Raw genomic sequence first — 21,832 nt, 5'->3', positions numbered from 1 at the left:
CCTACACAAGCCGTAACTACAGCTTTCATTGGACAAGAGACTGATTTCAGTAACTTTCCCTTGATAAGAGACCACTGGCTGTGGACTGGTTCTGGACAGTTTACAGAGGCTGTGCACTTGATTGCCTTTGTGTCCCTGCTTCCCCTTTTGAAGTACAGGGCCTAATTATAATGTATTTAAATGTTGTCTCCACCCCAAAGTGAACATGGGTTGCATGTAACAGGCTTGTTTACTCAGCATGCATGCAGCAGGATCCCTTCATGAATATTCAGAGCTCCTCCTATTCCCTGTTGAATATGCATATGTGGCCCACCAGATCAACATAAATCCCTGTTACCCCTCCCCTCCCTGGAAACCTACTTTTCAGTTTCAGCAGGAGGGTATGCCTCCCAGTCTGTGGGAATGCCCACCTTGCAGGCTGTAACCATTTATAAAAAATAAAATCTCCCTTCTAAATTTATAAATTGTGTGATTCTTCAGTTGACAGCTTTCAGTCAGACTTTTCACTGACTGGGAAAAGTCATTTGCAATATATTTATTTTAAAAATGACTCCTCAGGATACAAAATTCTTGTGCAAAAATCACAAGTATTCTTATACACCAATAATAGACAAACAGAGAGCCAAATCATGAGTGAACTCCCATTCACAATTGCTTCAAAGAGAATAAAATACCTAGGAATCCAACTTACAAGGGATGTGAAGGACCTCTTCAAGGAGAACTACAAAACACTGCTCAACAAACCAAAAGAGGATACAAACAGATGGAAGAACATTCCACGCTCATGGGTAGGAAGAATCACTATTGTGAAAATGGTCATACTGCCCAAGGTAATTTATATATTCAATGCTATCCCCATCAAGCTACCAATGACATTCTTCACAGAATTGGAAAAAAATACTTTAAAGTTCATATGGAACCAAAAGAGAGCCCGCATTGCCATGTCAATCCTAAGCCAAAAGAACAAAGCTGGAGGCATCATGCTACCTGACTTCAAATGATACTATAAGGCTACAGTAACCAATACAGCATGGTACTGGTACCAAAACAGAGATATAGACCAATGGAGGAGAACAGAGCCCTCAGAAATAATGCCACACATCTACAACTATCTGATCTTTGACAAACCTGACAAAAACAAGAAATGGGGAAAGGATTCCCTATTTAATAAATGGTGCTGGGAAAACTAGCTAGCCATATGTTGAAAGCTGAAACTGGATCCCTTCATTACACCTTATACAAAAATTAATTCAAGATGGATTAAAGACTTAAATGTCAGACCTAAAACCATAAAATCCCTAGAAGAAAACCTAGGCAATACCATTCAGGACATAGGCATGGGCAAGGACTTCATGTCTAAAACTCCAAAAGCAATGGCAACAGAAGCCAAAATTGACAAATGGGATCTAATTAAACTTAAGAGCTTCTGTACAGCAAAAGAAACTGTCATTAGAGTGAACAGGCAACCTACAGAATGGGAGAAAATTTTTGCAATCTACTCATCTGTAGATTCATCGGAATCTACAAAGAACACAAACAAATTTGCAAGAAAACAACAAACAACCCCATCAACAAGTGGGCGAAGTATATGAACAGACACTTCTCAGAAGACATTTATGCAGCCAAAAGACACATGAAAAAATCCTCATCATCAGTGGCCATCAGGGAAATGCAAATCAAAACCACAATGAGATACCATCTCACACCAGTTAGAATGGCGATCATTAAAAAGTCAGGAAGTAACAGGTGCTGGAGAGGATGTGGAGAAATAGGAACACTTTTACACTGTTGGTGGGACTGTAAACTAGTTCAACCATTGTGGAAGTCAGTGTGGTGATTCCTCAGGGATCTAGAACTAGAAATATCATTTGACCCAGCCATCCCATTACTGGGTATATAAATCATGCTGCTAAAAGCCAAATGATTATAAATAAATTATATATTTATTTGATTTATATGATTATAAATAAATGATTATTATAAATGATTATAAATGCCAAAGGATTATAAATCATGCTGCTATAAAAACACATGCACACGTATGTTTATTGTGGCACTATTCACAATAGCATAGACTTGGAACCAGCCCAAATGTCCAACAATGATAGACTAGATGAAGAAAATGTGGCACATATACACCATGGAATACTATGCAGCCATAAAAATTGATGAGTTCATGTCCTTTGTAGGGACATGGATGAAGCTGGAAACCATCGTTCTCAGCAAACTATCACAAGGAGAAAAAACCAAGAACCGCATGTTCTCACTCATAGGTGGGAATTGAACAATGAGAACACTTGGACACAGGAAGGGGAACATCACACACCAGGGCCTGTCGTGGGGTAGGGGGAGGGGGTAGGGATAGCATCAGGAGATATACCTAATGTAAATGACGAGTTAATGGGTGCAGCACATCAACATGGCACATGTATGCATATGTAACAAACCTGCACGTTGTGCACATGTACCCTAAAACTTAAAGTATAATTAAAAAAGTCAAAAAAAAGACTCAATTCTTGAATATATAAGAGAACTTTTGTAAATCAATAATATAGAGCTAAGCCAAATAAAATAGGGCAAAATATTCGAATAGGCCTTTGCAGAGGAGAGTTTCTTATATGCTGGAAGCCATAAGAAAATATGCTTCATAGGATTGCTCATTAGGCAAATACAAATTAATTCCACACTGAGATAGCACTAACCACTCACCAGTGTATGGCTACTTTTTTTTTTTTTTTTTCTGAGACAGGGTCTCATTCTGTCACCCAAGCTGGAGTGCAATGGTGCGATCTTGACTCACTGCAACATCCCCCTCCTGAGTAGCTGGGACTACAGGTGCATGCCACCATGTCCGGCTAATTTTTATATTTTGAGTAGAGACAGGGTTTCATCATGTTGGCCAGATTGGTCTGAGAGCATAGCTACATTTAACAAAGTTAGTACACCAAATGCTGACAAGAATTTGGTGCCACTTCAACTGTCATCGCTGGTGAAAAAACATTCTAGAAGACTGGCAATTTATACTGATGTTAAACTTATACTCAGGTCATGACCCAGCAATTGAAGGACTTCCATGAATCTCAAGTGCACACAAAGACTGTTATAAGAATATTCAGCACAAGAATTCAATAACCCCAAAATTGAGAAGTGATCTATGAAACTACATGGATATATCTCACGAGTATCATGAATGCAACTGCAGAAAAAAGGCCAGACACAAAAGATATGTACATTCACTCATGTGAACTTTAAGAACAGGCAATTGTAACCTATGGGAATAGACATCAGAATAGTGATTAACTAAGAGGACACAGGGTGGGAATCACCTGGACAGGGGCTCTAACAGGCCTTTCTCAGATGATGGCAATTTTCTATAACTTGAGCTGGGTGGTGATAACATTGATCAAAACTAAACAAATTGCACTAAAGATTTGTGCACTTTATGTGAACTGTAGTTTCTTTACTGTTCTCATTGCTTGAACCTGGGAGACAGAGGTTGCAGTGAGCCGAGATTGAGCCATGACACTCCAGCCTGGGTGACAAAACAAGACTACTTCTCAAAAATAATAATAATAATAGTAATAATTTACTGTTCTCCTAAAAATTAGTAGATGGGGAATGGAGGCAAGCCGGTGCAGACCATGACAACTAGTTTAGATTTTATTGTCAACTCATGAAAAACTCGTTCTCGTTTTGTGTTTTTAAAAAATTCCACTGATACAGCCGTTTTCTCTACCAGAAAAGACTATAACCGCATTATTTCATCAGTGGAAGCTACAGACAAAGGGCCCTTGAGAGGCGGCATCTTCACCTACGGGAATTTTTCCTGCTTAATTGTGAGACAAAGAGCATGTCCAAGTTTTCCTATTGGCCAGGCCGCCCCTTAGTTTCTGCGCTGTGGGCTAAACTCCAGAAGGTGGCGCCCTTCAGGGCCAGAGGTTGCCTGTGCTCTCTGGAGGCTGCTAGGATTAAAGGCAAAGCAAACGACAGGTCTATTAGCTACAATCGCAGGCTAGAAAACACGACCGTGACTCAGATTAGAGCCGAGGTTGTGGCAACCACAACTACAAGTATTAACCACTACACGACCACAAAGCCTGCTGACAAGCATTGCACTTCTTCTATTTTCTGAATGTAAAAGCACTCACACTATTTTATCTGCTTTATTGTTGGACGTCCGCAGATTTTCGTGCTTTTCTGTCTTTCATGCGCTTCTCCCTTTCTCTCCCCATTCTGCTACATAATTAAAAAAAAATCTCATCTCTCAGGATCCGGCCACTGCCTCTACAACAAGCCTCCTGGGAGGTCTCTTGGTCCCATTGACATCTCTGCCTTCTTTCCCTGCTTTTTTTTTTTTTTTTTGACGGAGTCTCGCTCTGTCGCCCAGGCTGGAGTGCAGTAGCGCGATCTTGGCTCACTGCAACCTCTGGCTCCTGAGTTCAAGCGATTCTCCTGCCTCAGCCTCCCAAGTAGCCGGAATAGCAGGTGCATGCCACCACATTCGACTAATTTTTGTATTTTTAGTAGAGATGGGATTTCTCCATGTTAGCCAGGCTGGTCTTGAACTCTTGACCTCAAGCGATCCATCCGCCTTGGCCTCACAAGGTGCTGGGATTACAGGCGTGAGCCACCGTGCCGGGCCAAATTTCAGGCCAACACCTGTTGACACACATTGCCAGACACACGGAATCTCTCGGGGAACACCGATGGGCCCACAAAACACGCGGAGGCCGCGGTCGCTGACGATGTTAGCAAATTCGGTTCACTGTGTCTGGGGTACAGCCCTGAGGGTTTACTGGCCACCTCTGCGCAAGGACCAGTCTCCGCCGCTCCCCTCATCTCCACGCAGATTCTTGCCCACACACCTCCCCTTTCTTTGGGCCGCTGACGCCTCTTGGACTTCTGAGGTGACTGTCCTGCCCGCAGCTTCTCTCCTTCCAAGAGCGTCATTTCTTGATCCTCTCCATAGTGGCTCAACGGTAAGCCCAAGGTCCAGCACGCGAATCAGGAACCTGATGGTTCTTCGGGTTTGCAGGGATCCGCCCAGTGAATAGATGAAAGTCACAGGTACCAGTATCAAAACTGCAGTGACTCACCGGAAACACTTCATGCTTGTCAGCTTGCTAAGCTGTTTGAGTCCAACAACTGCATGGGGTCCTGAGTTAGTCTCCTGAATGTCTCCTGCCGCAACTTTCGTGAGTGTTGTCGTCACTTTACCTTGTGGTGGGAAGCCCCTAAATGCACTATTAGGTTATGCAGTATGATTTTCAGCGTTAAAAGACAGGTAAAGAGCGATAGCTGAGTGGAAAAAGACCCACTTGTGTTGGCCGGGAATTGAACCCGGGTCTCCCGCGTGGGAGGCAAGAACTCTACCACTGAACCACCAATGCCTCCCCATAGCAACCCCCTGGAGGATAACAGAAAAGAGTATCCACAAAGACTTAGAAACTTCCAAGTGGTTTTTTCAAGTGTTGACTAAAAGCTAACAAAGACATCCAAACCAAATGTGTTTTTACACGAAACTTTTACTAGACAACGTTATAAATATCAAAATAGCTCATTTGTTGCTGGGAGTACAGGTGCAAGACATGCAGCCTAGCATTGTAGTGAAACAATTTTCAACAAATTCTTAATTTTCTTTCTTTTTTTTTTGAGTTGGGAGTCTCATTCTGTCACTCAGGCTGGAGGGCAGTGGCACAATCATGGTTCACTGCAGCCTGAGATTACAGTCATGCATTATCATGCCCGACCAACTTTAAAAAATTAGCTAATACTTAAAAATTTGTAGAGACGGGGGTTTCACTGTGTTGCCCAGGCTGGTCTCCAACTCTTAAAGTGCTGGGACTGTAGCTATGAGCCACCATACCTGGCTTAATTTTCTTATTTGAATTTTATCTAAGTGATTATTATTGTTCCTAAGATAATTGGGGCAGTGACTCCTTTATAATTGTAGAGATCTAATTTGTCTCTTCACCTCACTGAAAGAGTATGCCAATTTGTTTCATGAGAAAATATCCTATATTTATAAAGCAGGAAAATTCCTTCCACCAAACTAGGGTGCATTCTAAAGAAACGAATTGTGCTAAGTAACGTCACTTAAAGTGAAAACAGACGCAATGGTATCTATTAACAATGTTTATCAGTGAAGGAGATAAACTGAAAATATGAACATCATTAGATCCTTGGAGGGCCTTCATTGCTGAAAATCTGAGTAATATTGTGATACTCTTTTGAGTCCGGCAGGGCATTCTCTTTCCAGGGCATGTAACAGCGGGTGAATAATTTCTTTTCATTCATTTCCATCAAGGGCTGAACTTCCTTAATGTTCTGGAGATTATTAAACTTGATTTGTATAGTTGTGAAAAGTACTCATATTGCTGATTCCATTGCTTCTATGTGATCATATAAATCTTTTCTCTCTTTGTAGTGTGGTTTAAACTTAATCCTTAAAGGGCATGTATTTGAATTTTTCAGCTGGTTAGAAACCTGAATATACCAATCAAATAAAGCGGCTCCTTACATGCTACAGATTTAGTTTTCTTCCTGTACTAAGATGTCTTTTAGATACAGTAAATTCGTTAAAGCCAAGAGCCCCTAGGAAACGAAGTTGGGTGGGAGGGGGGACATTGAGTAGTAAGGTCACTCTTGTAACAGAGATGCCACTCTTGCAGATATTGACAACAATTGGGCCTATAAAATTTTTACCAAAGATTGGAAAGACAAGATCTGAACAACTTATCATTGCTGTAGTCTCAAATTTCAGGAAATACCATTATTCTCAGGACAATAAATAGACAATAAAGAAGACTCACAGACCAGATTAGCTGTCATGTATCACCAAACAGGGACTGGATCCTTGTGAACACCATCCAACAGAGATTGTCCCCAGAAATTCACTTCATAACCTCAAAACCAAAAACCCACACTGATGGCAAAAAATAGTGATGCAAATAATGAGAGAGAAAGAGAGAGAGAGACCTGTCCTATACCCATACTCAGTGGGTAAAAGCCAAAGAGCTCAATTTCTGCTCATGATACTTAATAGAACACAGGGAACATGAGCCAATAGCTCAATGGGTTCAGATCTGCACCAAGTGTCTGCTGGATGCAGGATTCTACTCTCTCCAATAACATGTCTCAGATGCACTAATTTTTTTTCTTTTTTTGAGACAGAGTCTTACTGTGTTGCCCAGGCTGCGGTGCAATGGCGCGATCTCGGCTCACTGTAACCTCCGCCTCCCGGGTTCAAGCGATTCTCCTGCCTCAGCCTCCCGAGTAGTTGGGATTACAGACACACACCACTGCGCCCGGCAATTATTATTATTATTATTATTATTATTATTATTATTATTATTATTATTCTTGTGCGTGTGTATGTGTTTTTAGTAGAGACGGAGTTTTGCCATGTTGGTCAGGCTGGTCTTCAACTCCTGACCTCAGTTGATCAAAAGTAGGTGAGGTCAGAAAACTTACCCTGGAAGAGGCTGGCAAAATGCCGAGAACAGCCATCGCTAGGCCTGGGGTTTTCCTCTGCAGTGGAATACTAGTATTCATGTAGTGCAGGGACAAAACCAATTAGATACTTCTGGGAGTTAAAAAGAGATGATTTACAGTGCTATTTGAGAAAGGGTATTAAGGAATTTGCGAGGGCACTGACGCGTGTCAGGTGTAAACCTCAGGTTGAGAGAGAGCTAAATATTTTCTGTCCATGAAGGTGATAAGCAAGGGCCTGAAGAAAGAGGGACTGGGGAGGACACTGGCACCAGAAATAGGAAAGGGCTTCTTAGGGGTGGGAAGGATGGGTCAAGGTGCTGTCTAGAAAGTTGCCTGGCAATGGATGTAGGATGTGGGAGTGAGACATCAAACATGAAGCAGTCGCTTAAAGTCTGAAGGAAGACTAGATATATAAACGGCAGGAGATAGTAGGGAAACTGGACCGGCCCCTCATAAAACTTCCCGCCTTCTATCTCAGGGAGGATCGCAGGGCATTTCCGCCAAGACAGGTGAGACTGCCGTTCTGACCTGCGGGCCTCCATGAATATGCGCTAGGGCACCTGGGGGCCGGCAGAGCCGTTCCCCTACGCAAAGTAAACGTGTTATGTCTACAACCCAACGGGGACACTGAGAGCCCCAAAGGCCCTGCTTTCTTCCCAGAGAACAGCGCCCATCTGCATAATTTCTACCTGGCTCTATGAGGTGAGAACACACTCCCCGCTGGTACAGAAATCCTACAAACTCCTGTGGGGGCTGCGCTTGGAAGCAGAGGCTGTGTAAGAGGTGACTGGGGGATAGGGAAAGACACGAAGATTTTTACACGGGGTGAGAACCCAAGAGACTAGAGACCACGGACCAATCCCTGCAAAAAGCAGCCAGGGTAGAAAGGGAACAGCTGAGCGGACTTCACGATAGTTAACTTGTGTTACAAAGCCCATACGGGTGATGGTTGCTTTTTCTTCTATGGCGTGCAGAGGACATGTTACTTTCTGTTCCCCAGCTCTTCACTGTAGGATTAGCACTTAAGACGCCAACCAAGACACAAACCAGTACAAAAAAACATACGACCCTTGGCGTACAGTCTATTTTTGAAACTCCAGAAAGACAGGGGAAAGCGCGAACGCAGTCCCCCACTACCACAAATTATGCAGTCGAGTTTCCCACATTTGGGGAAATCGCAGGGGTCAGCACACCCGGAGTGCAATGGATAAGCCTCGCCCTGGGAAAACCACCTTCGTGATCATGGTATCTCCCCTGCCAGGTAAGTATGAGAGCTTGTGCCTCTGCCCCGCCACAGCCTCATACGCCTCACTCTTTACACACACGGTCACTTGCCCCGCGCACTCCCGAGCCCTTTCCAGCCCTGACACACAGCTGGGATTCTCACTTCCGATCAGCGGTCCTGAATCCGCTCCCACCGCACGGGAACTCCTTCGTGGCGAAGCAGCAAGTGGCGAAGCAGCAGCCTCTGCGCTGCCTCATCTACATAGAGGTCGCCTTATCCCTGATGTCACCGACAGTGCCTTGCCCAGTCCCCATCTGCCTTTGTGCCACTCAACCGACCAATCTGCTGCCAGAGCCGCCAAGGGGAAGTGACGTCTGCCTCTCCCTTTTTCCCTTCCGCCCCTGCCTCTGTTCTCTCCCAAAGAAGCTGGTCCTTAGCCTGTGTTAAGGAGCAACCTTTCGGTGGCCAGATGGAGCCGGGGCATCCTTCTTCAAATAATGGCTTTTAATTCGCAGACTAGAATGTTTCGGATTACAAAAGAAACCGGTTCTCTTCACATCCTTATCCTTGTGATGCAGCATTCCGCTTGCAATTGGAAGCCGTTTAATATCAGAGAGAAACCATATTTATGAAAGTAAAGAGGCTGCTCAGATGACTGCAAACCAGCCTTCCTTACTGGTTTTATCATGTTAATGTTATAAAGACAGTTGTCCAGTTTCATGAATCTTGTAGGTTTTTTTTTTGGATGTTGTTCTTTTTTTTCAAAAATCAGTATTGTAGAAAACTATGCTGCCCCAGAAGAGATGATTGGACACTCTCAAGCGTGGTGCTGGACTTTGTCATCTCTTGCACAGCCATCTCCACACCTTAGTGCTTACCTCATGTTAGTTTTTTATATTCTGCAAAGACGAAACCAAAATAATCCAAATTTGACACAAATACCAGGGCTACATCTTATTTGAGACGTTTAACAAATGTCTGGATCATCTTTTCTTATACGTTACACAGGAAACACTGTGAAGTAAGCAAAGTTGGAATGCCGAAGTCAAAGACCATTTGAATATTTGCAAGTAGATTTCAGACAGGAATACTACAGGGTGGTCACAGGATAACAAATTCTAGGCAGCAGATTTACATGACTTGAGGCTGTGGGCTGTTAAGACGCTGAAAAACCAGGGTGTGGACCAAGCTGGCTAAGGCTGAGTGGACCCAACGTGGTGCTGGATTTGATGGAGGTTTTACCTAGGCCCTCATTATATGCTCATTAACATACTAAATCACACACCCGCCAGTGCCATGACAGTTCTGAGACCAGTGTTTGATGTAAAAATGGCACCACAGTTCCAAGAAATCTCCACCTTTACCCAGGAATTTTCGTGAATATTCCAATTCTTGGTTAAAGAAACCCATCAAGATGAAACCCCAGAACCCATTATTCTCTCTCGGGTATGCCCGAGCTCCCCTCTCTTGAGTGTGTACTTTTTGCTTTGCAATAAATTTCTTCTTTCACTATTTGCTGACTCATCTTTGACTTTGTTCTCGCGATGGTGTCAAGAGCCTGGACACCACGGCTGGGGTCGAGATCCCACCAGTGTCCAGGGACCTACCCCAGCCCACCAGTATCAGATTCTATTCCATTGCTCAAATCACAAAACATAGAGTGGAGAGTCCTCCTTGGAGACCATAAATTAAAGATTCTGTGGCATGGTGGCCAGTTAGGCCACCGGAAGGCATGGCAAAGTATTGAAAATGAGGGATTAGGTGACAGTGTAGTAACTGCTGAATACTAAATACTTCATCCAGGCCCCATTCCCTGGAGATTGACAGGGAGACACATTGTCCAGGTAGTAGTGGAGAAATGTTTTCTGGGTATATGACCAGCCTTTGTGGAAAGAACTGGCACCATCCTGCAGATGTAACCACCTGATGGGTTCTTCCTGACCAATGTACACAAAAACTCAATTCATGGAGTCCATGGCACTGCAGGAAAGAGTTTCATTGACACAGGCCAGCCACGACATGTGGGAGACAGAGTTATTACTCAAACCAATCTCACTGAAGGCTTGGAGGTAAGGGGTTTTTCAAAGATAGTTTGTTGGGGAGGGGGCTAGGGCTTCCGCGGTGCTGATTGTTGGGGATGAAATCACAGGGGCATGGAAAGTGGCCCTCCCGCATGGAGTCAGCTTCTGGGAGGGGGCTAAGGGACAGGTTGATTTTGGGGCCAGATGGTGCCATCCAGCAGTCAGAAATGCCAAAGCCTGAAATGACATCTCAAGAGGCCAATCTTAGGTTCTACAATAGTGATGTTCTTCACAGCAGTAATTGGGGAAGCTGCCAATCTTGTGACTTCTGGAATAATGGCTGGTAATTATTTAACGAGTCATACATCTTAGTAGAAAACAGACCCCTTTCATCCTTCTAACTTGGTGGACTTTCATTCATTTTACAGGGGTAATTTAGTTTTGGGGAAGGTTATCATTTAAAGCAGCCTTTTTGGCTGTCCTCAACCTTTTTGTCACCAGGGATTGGTTTCATGGAAGACAATTTTTCCATGGAAGGGGGTGGTGGATGTTTTCCAGATGAAACTGTTCCACCTCAGGTCATCAGGCATCAGTTACAGTCTCATAAGGAGTGCGCAATCTGGATCACTCACATGAGCAGTTCCCAATAGGGTCCGAGCTCTGATGAGCAGCTAATGCTCATGCTGATCTGACAAGAGGCAGAACTCAGGTGGTAATGTTCGAAAGCCTGCAGCTCACCTCCTGCTGTTCAGCTGGGTTCCTAACAGGCCATGGACCAGTACCTGTCTTATGGCCCTGGGGATTGGGGAGCCCTGATTTAAACTATAAACTCAATTTTTCCCAAAGATAGCTTGGGGGAAATTGCACAGGAGTGAGCAAAGACAGCAAGCCTGTGAGGCTAGAACCAAGATGGAGTCAGCCATGTCAGCTTTCTCTTGTTTTCATAATTTTGCAAAGGTAGTTTCTGAGGGGCTGCACTGGACACTTCTTAAAAACATGAGACAGATGTTATTGTATGTACTACAGTAGGCAAGAGAGACCAGCAGACAACTGGGCTCAACCTCGAATACAGCAGGAGGAGTTGAAGATTATAGCCAATTGGCAAGATAAGAAAGTCAGTGGATGGAAAATGACTAAGAGGAACTTGATTCGCTATCAAAGGTGGTTGCGAGGACTCTTGCTAAACTAGACTCAACAGTATTCTTTCGTAAAACTGGACTTGGCAGGCAAAGAAATAACAGAGAACAGGGCTCAGAGGAAGCTACTAACGTTTGGTCAGAGACTGGAATCCTTGTCAACTCTACATTGAAGCTTCTGCAAATAAACAAAGACCAACCAAATGAAAAAAAGCAAAAGCTATTTATTCTGAGCTTGCTATAGCAGGGAGTCAGTCACTGTTATTTGTGTTTTGGCAGAGACTTGAAGGCAGACATAAAGGTGAGAAAGCTTTTTAAAAAGAAAGGCTTCAGGGGCCGGGCACGGTGGCTCACACACATAATCTCAGCACTTCGAGAGGCCCAGGTGGGTGGTCATGAGGTCAGGAGATCAAGACCATCCTGACTAACATGGTGAAACCCCATCTCTACTAAAAAATTTACAAACAATTAGCCAGGTGTGGTGGCAGGCACCTGTAGTCCCAGCTACTCTGGAGGCTGAGGCTGGAGAATGGTGTGAACCTGGGAGGCCAGGTTCCTGGGAGGAACCTCAGGTGATCCACCCACCTTGGCCTCCCAAAGTGCTGGGATTACAGGGGTGAGCCACAGTGCCCAGCTTAAGTCTTTTCATGGTTGGAAGGCCCTAATTAGAGCAGCTAATTCTGCTTTTGGAACAGAAGGCTGAGAAGGTAAACCCTTGGCCTCAATGATTTCTTGTTGGCTAAGCTTCCTTTCTTACTCCCTCATGAATATAGCTATTTCCATCTCTAAACCACTCAACATTTGGGTTAGACAAGAGCTTGTCTTCAATGTTGGGCCTTCTAGAGTAGAGCTCTTCCATGGTTTCCACACAGGAGTCAATGAGTTGGGGATCTGTTTCTTGAGACGTGAGGTGCAGCAACAGAGTAGCAGGGTTTAAAAATCAGCATACTTTCAGGGTAACATCTCGGGTGTCAAGCAGAAGGGTCTGAGATTTAAGTAACTGGCACCCTGTTAGCCATTGGTGTACTTTTGCCTCTAGGACCCTCTGCACTGTACTTCATGGGGTGGCAGGGGGTGGGGGTGTGGTGGTATGGCATCTAATTGTTGTCCCAAGGTAAACTTAGTGGTTTCTTCTAACAATAGAGTGATGGTAGCCACAGATCGGAAGCTTTCTGGTCACCCAGCTGCTACCTGGTCTAGCTGTTTAGAGAAATAAGCCACTGGTCCAAAGTAATTCCTCAGCCTTTGAGTTAGAACATCCAAAGCTGTCCCTTGTTGTTCATCCACATAGAGGGTGAAAGGTTTTTGTAAGTTCGAGAGTCCTGAGGCAAGGGATGTCCCTGGCTTTTCTTTTAAGGCTAAGAATGCCTTTTGACAGGTTCCAAGCTCCGCCTCCTGGGTTCACACCATTCTCCGGCCTCAGCCTCCTGAGTAGCTGGGACTACAGGTGCCCACCACCACGGCCAGCTAATTTTTTGTATGCTTAGTAGAGATGGTGTTTCACTGTGTTAGCCAGGGTGGTCTGGATCTCCTGACCTCCTGATCCACCCGCCTCGGCCTCCCAAATTGCTGGGATTACAGACGTGAGCCACTGCACCCGGCCAACAATTTTTTTTTTTTTTAAATGAACAGAGCATCAGTGAATGATAGTGCAAGTTTAAGACACCTAATAGACAAGTTAAAGGAGTCCTCCAGGCAGAAGGAAACTGACACCAGATGAAAATCTGGATGAAAAAAAAAAGACACTAGAAATGACATCTAGAAAGGCAAATGTATAATTTTAACATCTGACTGTTTAGCCAGGCACGATGGCTCACACCTGGAATCCTGGCACTTTGGGAGGCCGAGGAAGGCGGATCACTTGAGGTCGGGAGTTCGAGACCAGCCTGGCCAATATGGTGAACCTTCCTCTCTACGAAAAATTCAAAAGTTAGTCAGATGTGGTGGCCCAAGCCTGTAATCTCTGCTACTCAGGAGTCTGAGTCAGGAGAATGAGTCGAACCCAGAAAGCAGAGGTTGCAGTAAGCCAAGACTGTGCCACTGCCCTCCAGCCTGTCCGATAGAGTAAGACTCCTCTTAAAAACACCACCACCAACAACAAAAAAACAAAAACAAACAAACAAAAACACATCTGACTCTTGAAACAAAAGTAACAGAGATGGATTGTAAGGTTTATAACAGGTGTAAAGTAAAATGCATGACAATAGCATAAAGGCAGGGGGAGGAGTCATGTGAAGAGGTATGATACCACTTGAAGGCAGACTGTGACGGATTAATTTTCGTGGAAAGCAAGGCAGAATTTTTGAAGTTTGTTTCTTCAAATACTTTGTTTCCCATACATACAAGCTAGTTTGTGCTGCAGAGATCTTATTTTCTAGGAGGCTGGGAGGGGGACCTTCTGCTGTCTGTCCTCATGGGATGCACAAGCCACAAGGAAACAATCTTTCACTTTTAAATACAGTGATAGGTCTGAGGAGATAGATACAGCTGCAATTTTTTTTTTAAATGAGATGGGATTCTCACTGGTCTTGAACTTCCGAGCACCGTGGAGGCTTCCCCTTCGCCGGCCTATGAAAGTGTTGGGATTAATAGGCGTGAGGCACTGCACCCAGCCAGAACCACCAACATTTAAAACCACGTCACTGGGTGGTCTCGAACCACCGACCTTCCGGTTAAGAGCCGAACGCGCTAAGCGACTGCGCCACAGAGACAACCTCGATTGCTTACTTTCGTCTCTATATACATTAAGCAATCACTAAACCCTAGGGGTTGCCATTCGCTTTCTGCGGGACAACTGTGCCCGACTACAAAGCTTCGGAAAACCGGAGAGGCTGAGTCGACTAATCGTCTTGCTGCACGTTAGAAACGCGTGCATTGCGTGACTCTGAAGCCAGAAGGGCGGACGAATGGCCCTCACCCTGCGTTCACCCTCGCCTGCCTCAGAAGCCAGTGCCTCTGGAAATGCCTGGATCTGCGACCCCAGCCTGAGCCAAGTGGGGCCCAAGGGAAGCTGAACTCCCCGACGGCTCTCACGGTAGCTCTTTCTGCTTTTTTTGCGCCGCCTTCAGGCAATCATCTGTTCCGCTTGCTCTCCCGTCACTCAACTCGACTTCAGTAGATGGGGTCGGTGGGGCGGGAACGGGAAAGAGGCAGGGGAGTCAAAAGGGAAAACGTGAAAAGGAGGAGGGAGAAGCAGGGGAGACCAGGACTAGACAATGGGACAGCCCAGGATGCCCGTGCAGAGGGCACCGGCTGGATGCAGAGAAGATGGGACATGTATCAGAATGGAGAGAGGGAAATGGGGAGAAGATGTGAGAGAAAATCACAAGAACCTGTAGCTGCCCAAGAATCAAGAAGTAAAAATCGCATAATGTTTTTACATTAACAAAAAAAATCGGGGGACTAGGGGCAGTGGCTCACGCCTGTAATCCCAGCACTTTGGGAGGCCGAGGTGGGTGGATCACTCACTTGAAGTCAGGAGTTCGAGACCAGCCAGGCCAACATGGTGAAAGCCCGTCTCTACTACAAATACAAAAATTAGCTGGGCGTGGTGGCGCACGCTTGTAGTCTCAGCTACTTAGGAGGCTGAGGCAGGAGAATCGCTTGAACCTAAGAGGCGGAGGTAGCAGTGAGCCGAGATCGTGCCACTGCCCTCCAGCCTGGGAGACAAAACGAAATTCTGTCTCTCAAAAAAATATATATAAATAAATAATAGAGGGGTGGGGAAGCAAAACGATGCGCAGTAAGTGTGGGGCGCCTTGGGATTCTCTAGTGGTTAGTAGTCTGCGTTGTGCCTGCAGCAACCTCTGTTCTAATCCGAATCCTGGTACAGTCAGACTCTATCTTGGACCCACAGGGGCGAAGCCACGTGTGTTTTGGTTTGCTTTGATTCGTGCAGCAGCTGCGGCCTTTATCTGCAGCCAGAAAGCCGGAAAGCAGGGTTTACCGCCGGCCCCACAGCGCCATACTGTCTGGGGAAAAGAAGGAAACCCAAGAGTACACAAACAGTGGCCCAAAGAGAAACCTTCCAAGTGCTCTATGCCTCACCGTTTAGCAGAAAATATCAAGCAGCTCTCAACCTAGCTGGTCTGTGCCTTCCACGAATGAAATAATGTATTTATTGCAGTCTTTCTGGTTGAGATATTTCAAATATTTGGTGGAGCTTTTAATGAGAGAGAGAGACACCCTCGAGTGTGGAACAAAAAATGAGGGGATGTGAAGAAGAGGCGACTTTAGGACAGAAAAAAAAAAGAGACAAGCCATGTAAACGTTTTCGGGTGGGCGTGAGGCGATGTCAGTCTTGAACCCCGTTGTGTCAGGTAAAGAGCGCAGCCTCTTCTAGCACAAACACCGTTTCCCACATGGAGGAAATCACAGGGATCAGCAACTCTAGAGTGCGATGAAGAAGCTTCATTCTGGGAGAACCGCCTTCGTGACCACGGTCTCTCCCCTGCCAGGCAAGTGGAAATGAGCACATGGCCTGCAGGGACAGCACAGCCTCCTGGCCCTGGCCGGTCGCTCAGGGTCACCACCCTCCCCACTGCCGCCCCTCGGCAGTCTTCCAAACCACTCTCCACCAAAGATTCCACCGACAGTCACCCCACAAGACAACCCAGGCCGCCTCTCAGCAGCGGCTCCCGCCGCGCAGCCACCGCGCCCTCTCACCCCCGCGGTTCTGCCCGCTGCCTCTGCCGAGTCTGCGCCCTTCACCTCCCTGGCTCCCGCTCTCCCCTGACCTTACAGTGCCCGCGGGGTTCTTCCGAACCCCTCTTGGGAGTACTGAATGGAAAAAGGGGAGCGTGCGCAAGTGCTTGGTAGAGTGTAGACATCGTGGGATTTGACTGTGGGACCATCGCTTCGACGTCCTAGTGCTGATTTTTCCACCTGCCTTCTGCTTAGGGCAGCGGCAGCAGTTTTCCATCTGTGCCTACTCCACCTGCTGTCCTTGTTGGGTCAGCGAACATCGCCTCCCTCTACCGCTCAATCAGCAAACGGGACCGCCCTCGAGGGCCTCACCCGCCGCTCACCCCCCTAACAAATTCGCGGGCATCGCCTCCGGTCGCCTCTTCCCAAGGCCTAACGAGCGCCTTCCCTGGCAACGGAGGTGAGGAGGCTCCGCTGACTGGCTGGTGCCTGTGTCCGGGGCTGCCACCCGTGTCCGGGGCTGCCACAAACGCCACGACTTGGCTTGGCCTCTCTCTTAGTTATTCGCAGCTCAGCGCGATAGGCGCCTCCGGGGTGGCGACGGGAAAGAGTGTGGGCTTATTGGGTGCAGCTCCATGGGGGCTGGCATCTCTGCCCGGCTGTGTACACCTGAGCGAGACGCTCAGTCGCTCTCTAAAGCTGCTTCCGCGGATGGCGGACACGGAGAGAAATAGGAGCGGTGTGTCGTGAGAGGTGGTCCATCAGCACTTGCCCTCCTTCGCCCTGCTTAGCCCCTCGCTGCGGAGACTCTTCTGCCTCTTGCCCTTGGAGCAGGCCGGCTGATAGCGTAGTGAAGGAAGATTCCTGCGGGAGAGCGGCCAGTGTAAAACAATTCCCTGACCGGGAATCGAACCCGGGCCGCGGCGGTGAAAGCGCCGAATCCTAGCCACTAGACCACCAGGGACACACAGGAGGGAGCTTTCTCTCCCTTCTTCCGTCAGAAGCGACAGCTTCCCTGAGCTCTGGGAGGATTTGGGCCTTGTGAGGTCGCTGTTTGCTCCTGGAGTCTCTCACAAGGCCATTCCCTCCCTGCTTTCTTCAAAAAAAGAGCCTGCAGGCGACACACTGAGGGCTCCGCGAGGGACACCAAGGCCACGAGTCCCGAGTCCTGGAGCGAGTTGCAGCGACCCGGCCGCAGCTCACCACTGGACTAGAGATGCGCCTTTGCGAGGTGGCAGCAAGTGACCAGCCGGTCGTGGGTCGCCAGGTCCGGAGCCGCGCTCCAGGTTGCCAGGAGGAGGTGGGAGCGCGGAGGCGCCCGGGGTGAGACGGGGGCACCCTCTGTATCATAAAGGACCCAGACGCCAGCACCCTCAACATCATAAGGAATCCGACGGATGCGGAAAACGAGACCGGCTGGATGGGAAACTCTTTCCACGAAGGCTCCGGGGCCCTCACCTGGACTCCGACCTTCCCCTGCAACCTGTGACAGCTGCCATTTTCCCATCTTGGGCGATGGCAACGCCACCCTTCCGTTTGCTCCGGGCAAAACTTGGAGACTTCCCTCTGACGCTGGAGTTTTTTCCTCAGATCCAAGAGCCAACTGGTCATCAATTTCTGATTTCCCATCGGCTAAGTGCGTGGGCATTGAGCTACAAGCGAGTCTCTCCACCTCTGCGGAATGGCTACTTCGGGGTAGGGGAGGGGCCCTCCCATGGATTGTAAGGTGTTTAGCAGCAGCCGTCGCCTCCGCTGACTCGATACATGCCAGGGGGTTAACATTCTCCCTCCCCGCTTCCCCCATTCGTGACCTAGTGTCCCAGCCGGGATGGGAGAGGTGTGTAAGGGCGAAGTTGCCCCCTCTTGAGAACCACTGATGCGCGTTGTCCTGCTGTCTGAGCTTGTGCAGAGGACTCTCCAGATGAAGGCTCAGGGGTCCATCCAGCTTGAGACCCCCTCGCTCCCCCGCACAGTTGGACCTTAGGATTGGAGGTTTTTAACATCTCTACGTCATGAGATTCGAAACCTTTAGGTCTTTTCTTCCGTTCTGTCCTCCAAATCAGCCTCTTCCGAGGCTATTGAGCAGGGCCAGCCAGGCAGAGGGCTGGGTTCGCTCAACGAGGCTCCTTTTGGCCCTCCTGGAGCTTCAGGCCTCTTTCGGTTTCAGAGAAGATTTATGGGCCACTTCCTTCGGCATCCCCGGGGGCAGGTGCGCGGTGCCCCTGGAAAAAGAGGGTTTGACCGCGGTTCTCGACCCCCGGCGCCCAACTTCCACCTCGCTGCACGCGCTCTTCCAGGCTCCTGCTGGTCCCACTCGCTGGGAGTTAGGTGTCGGGTCAGCCTGAGTTCCCGAGATGCCCAGGTCCGGAAGGACACGTAGGGGAAACCAGCTGCTCACTTTGGTCTTGTCCCCAACGGACCCCTTTCTGCCGGGAAAGAAAGGCGGCGAGTCCTGTCCTGTTGCGTAGGTGGAAGAGAGATCAAAGGGAAGACAAGAAAAATCCTGGGAGGTTTCCGGATCTAAAGTTACCATGAAGTCGACCTAACCTCCTCTGGAGGTCCTCCCAGTCCTCCCGTGGCTGGCAATGGTGAATCAAGTTTCCGTCTCCAGTTTGCCAAGGTGCCGACACAATGGGCCTGTCCACTATCTTCCTTCATATACACAAAATGTCAGCTCTTCCTGTGTCTGACTGGCAATATGCCGCCTGATGACCAACTTAACAAATTAGAGACCCTCCATGGGACTTCATCTCTGTCTTAGTTCGGGCTTCTGTAACAATGTACCATAAACTGGGTGGCTGATTCACAACAGAAATTGATTTCTCACAGTTCTGGAGGTTGGAAGTCCGAGATCAAGGTGCCGACATGGTAGGGTTATGGTGAGGACCTTTGGTCTGGTTGTAGACTGCCACCTTCTCATTGTATCCTCAGGGGGCAGAAAGAGGGCGAGAGAGCTCCCCAGGGTCCCTTTTATAAGGGCATTAGTCCCATTCAGACTAATGGGACTAAATCCAGACTCTGTGCTGAGTGTTGTGGATTTTTTGCATGTTCATCCTCCCCCCAGGCAACTGGAGATGTATTGTCCCCAGAGGGTACAATAGAGAATCTTCCGTCACAAGTCAGCAACCAGCATATGTGAGTGACTGCATGTGTCCCACTCAGAAATGAGAGTGTATTAGTCCGTTTTCATGCTGCTGACAAATACATCACAGAGTCCAGGACCAAAAAGAGGTTTAATTGGACTTACATTTCCATATGACTGGGGAGGCCTCAGAATCATGGCGGGAGGCAAAAGGCACTTCTTACAGGGCAGCAGCAAGAGAAAATGAGGAAGAAGCCAAACCAGAAACCCCTGAGAAACCCATCAGATAGTGAGACTTACTCGCTATCAGGAGAATAGCACAGGAAAGACCCGCCCCCATGATTCAATTACCTCCTCCTAAGTCCCTCCCACAACACATGGGAATTCTGGGAGATACAATTCAAGTTGAGATTTGGGTGAGGGCACGACCAAACCATATCAGAAAGGAATGAAGTGACAGCATATCCTGATGTGTGTGATGGTTTCATGAGTTATTATCTATTTCAAAATTTATTGCAATGTGTGAGAAAGAACAAGGACTTGTACTATCTGACTTTAAGGCTTACTCTAAGCTATTAGAGACAAGGCATCAGGAGTGACAAACAGATAAACAGCCTGAGTTAAAAGAGCTGAAATTGATCCACAGCTATACGGTCAATAAATGGGTTTTCAATAAAAGCAGTTCAATAAGAGAAAATAAATCATTTCAATTAATGAACTTCTATATGGAGGTGTGGGAGACCAACAATGTTTTTCACCCTCACACTACACACAAAAGTAATTTCAGGTGCATTACACACCAAAATTGAAAAGTTAAAGATATAAAGCATTTCAAGGATACTTTGTGACTTGTTGGCAGGCAAAGATTAGCCTACCAACAAGCAGGACACAGAAAAAATACATATATAAGAAAGACATGATAAATGAGACTTCATCAACATTAGCCACACCTTCTCATCAAAAGACACCACTAAGAAAGTGAAAAGGCAAGCAAGACACAGACAGAGAGAAAATAGTCACAAAACGTATCTGACCTCCACACGCTGCAATTATAATTATAGCAGTCTGATACACTGCACCCAGATTCTGCTGGAGTATTTTCTGGGTGTCTCTAATGAGTAAGAGAAGGCCCCATGGGATATTCCTTCAGTTCCCAGATGAACAGTGGGAAAGACTCCACATTGACCAACCTCGGGGGCCTGAAAACCCAGGTCCTCAAGGAGGGTAGAGTATACCTGGACCCTGACCCAGACCCCTGGATGGGCTGTGCCAAGAGACCCAGCAAGGGAAGGGATTTCCTCCTGCCTCAGGTTCTCTGTTCTTCTGTGGTTAGACCGCCTGAACCCAACTCCCTCCCCAAGCACTAGAGATGGGCTTTTCCAAGGGCTGGGGATCTTGCTGTCCTGAGGACAGCTGAGCAAGGGGGTCGAGGAGGAGCTTGGGTTGTGGAGGAGAGGAAACCGGGTAAGATGCGTGAAGCAGTTGGCTATACCAGGCACAGAGAGGACCCGCTGGGACCCAAGAGCCTGCATGTGAAGCCAGGCCTTGGGCCACCTTGTCCATCAAGGGGGTGCCTACTTCCATGGTGTCTTCAAAGGGACTGTGGAAAGAGAGGCCATCAGCCCACACCTCTGCATGCTTTTCCACCACAGCATGCCCTGTGGCCTTTATCCTGCTGGTGTGGAACAGTCAGACCCCTGCTGGGCTGCAGAGCCTCTGTACTGAGTGGCATCCCAGCCTGAGTGCCAGAGCTCAGAGGGCAGGCCCCCGAGCAAGCAGAGAGGAGGACACCTTTTGGGCAGAACGTGTGGGACAAGAGCGATGGCTCATCCGTTCAGGTTCCTCACAAAATGAGAGTCAGGAAGATCAGGGCGCCGGCCTGATTTCCCAGGCAGGGCTGAAAGCAGACAACCGGAGGGAGAGCAGCCCCTGGGCCAATGAGGTAGAAGACAGAAGACCACAGTGTACTCCTGCCCTCAACCTCACCCCCTCCCACCCACATCCTCCACACTCCCTGTCCATCTTCCTCAGAAGTGTAATAGGAATCCAGATTCCCCCTGGCCTGGTTGCTGCAGGAGGCACAGTAGCCTGATGGAGCCTGAGGCAGGTGTGGGAAGATGTGGATTGTCTAACTGGAGGTTGGGAGTCCAGGGTGTAGAAGCAGCTTGTAGTGCAGAATTTGGTGGTATGTGTGTGGCAGTAGGCAAAAGAAAGAGACAACTGGCCGGGC

The 21,832-nt window shown here is 47.5% G+C and overlaps 2 protein-coding genes and 4 non-coding genes across 10 annotated transcripts in view; 1 reads left to right on the top strand and 5 right to left on the bottom strand.

The window, feature by feature from the left end:
* LOC115930164 (neuroblastoma breakpoint family member 9) overlaps positions 1–21,832 on the bottom strand; it is a 469,129-nt gene that overhangs the window by 325,225 nt on the left and 122,072 nt on the right. The window contains exon 1 of one of the 5 annotated variants that reach the window (XM_063702369.1): positions 8,882–9,065. The exons of 3 other annotated variants lie outside the window; for them this stretch is intronic. In XM_063702369.1, the coding sequence (XP_063558439.1) occupies positions 8,882–8,976 (95 nt within the window). In that variant the 5' untranslated portion in view covers positions 8,977–9,065. Of the gene's footprint in view, positions 1–8,881; positions 9,066–21,832 lie in introns of those variants that run through there. One more of the 5 variants, XM_063702374.1, reaches the window with a different exon arrangement.
* TRNAG-CCC (transfer RNA glycine (anticodon CCC)) lies at positions 5,320–5,390 on the bottom strand. Its single transcript has one exon. It is a non-coding gene; the product is annotated as a tRNA-Gly (tRNA).
* Positions 8,600–8,763, bottom strand: LOC115932729 (U1 spliceosomal RNA). The gene has a single exon (XR_004068913.2). It is a non-coding gene; the product is annotated as a U1 spliceosomal RNA (small nuclear RNA).
* TRNAK-CUU (transfer RNA lysine (anticodon CUU)) lies at positions 14,514–14,587 on the bottom strand. The gene has a single exon. It is a non-coding gene; the product is annotated as a tRNA-Lys (tRNA).
* TRNAE-UUC (transfer RNA glutamic acid (anticodon UUC)) lies at positions 17,413–17,484 on the bottom strand. The gene has a single exon. It is a non-coding gene; the product is annotated as a tRNA-Glu (tRNA).
* On the top strand, positions 21,031–21,821 carry LOC115932867 (FAM231A/C-like protein). The gene has a single exon (XM_063702404.1). The coding sequence runs from the start codon at positions 21,185–21,187 to the stop codon at positions 21,692–21,694; it is 510 nt and encodes a 169-aa protein (XP_063558474.1). The 5' UTR covers positions 21,031–21,184; the 3' UTR covers positions 21,695–21,821.

The sequence above is a fragment of the Gorilla gorilla genome, chromosome 1, assembly GCF_029281585.2.
Source record: "Gorilla gorilla gorilla isolate KB3781 chromosome 1, NHGRI_mGorGor1-v2.1_pri, whole genome shotgun sequence".
NCBI classification, from domain to species: Eukaryota; Metazoa; Chordata; class Mammalia; order Primates; family Hominidae; genus Gorilla; species Gorilla gorilla.
Note: the sequence above shows the minus strand (reverse complement) of the source record. Positions and strands in the feature narration are given on the sequence as shown.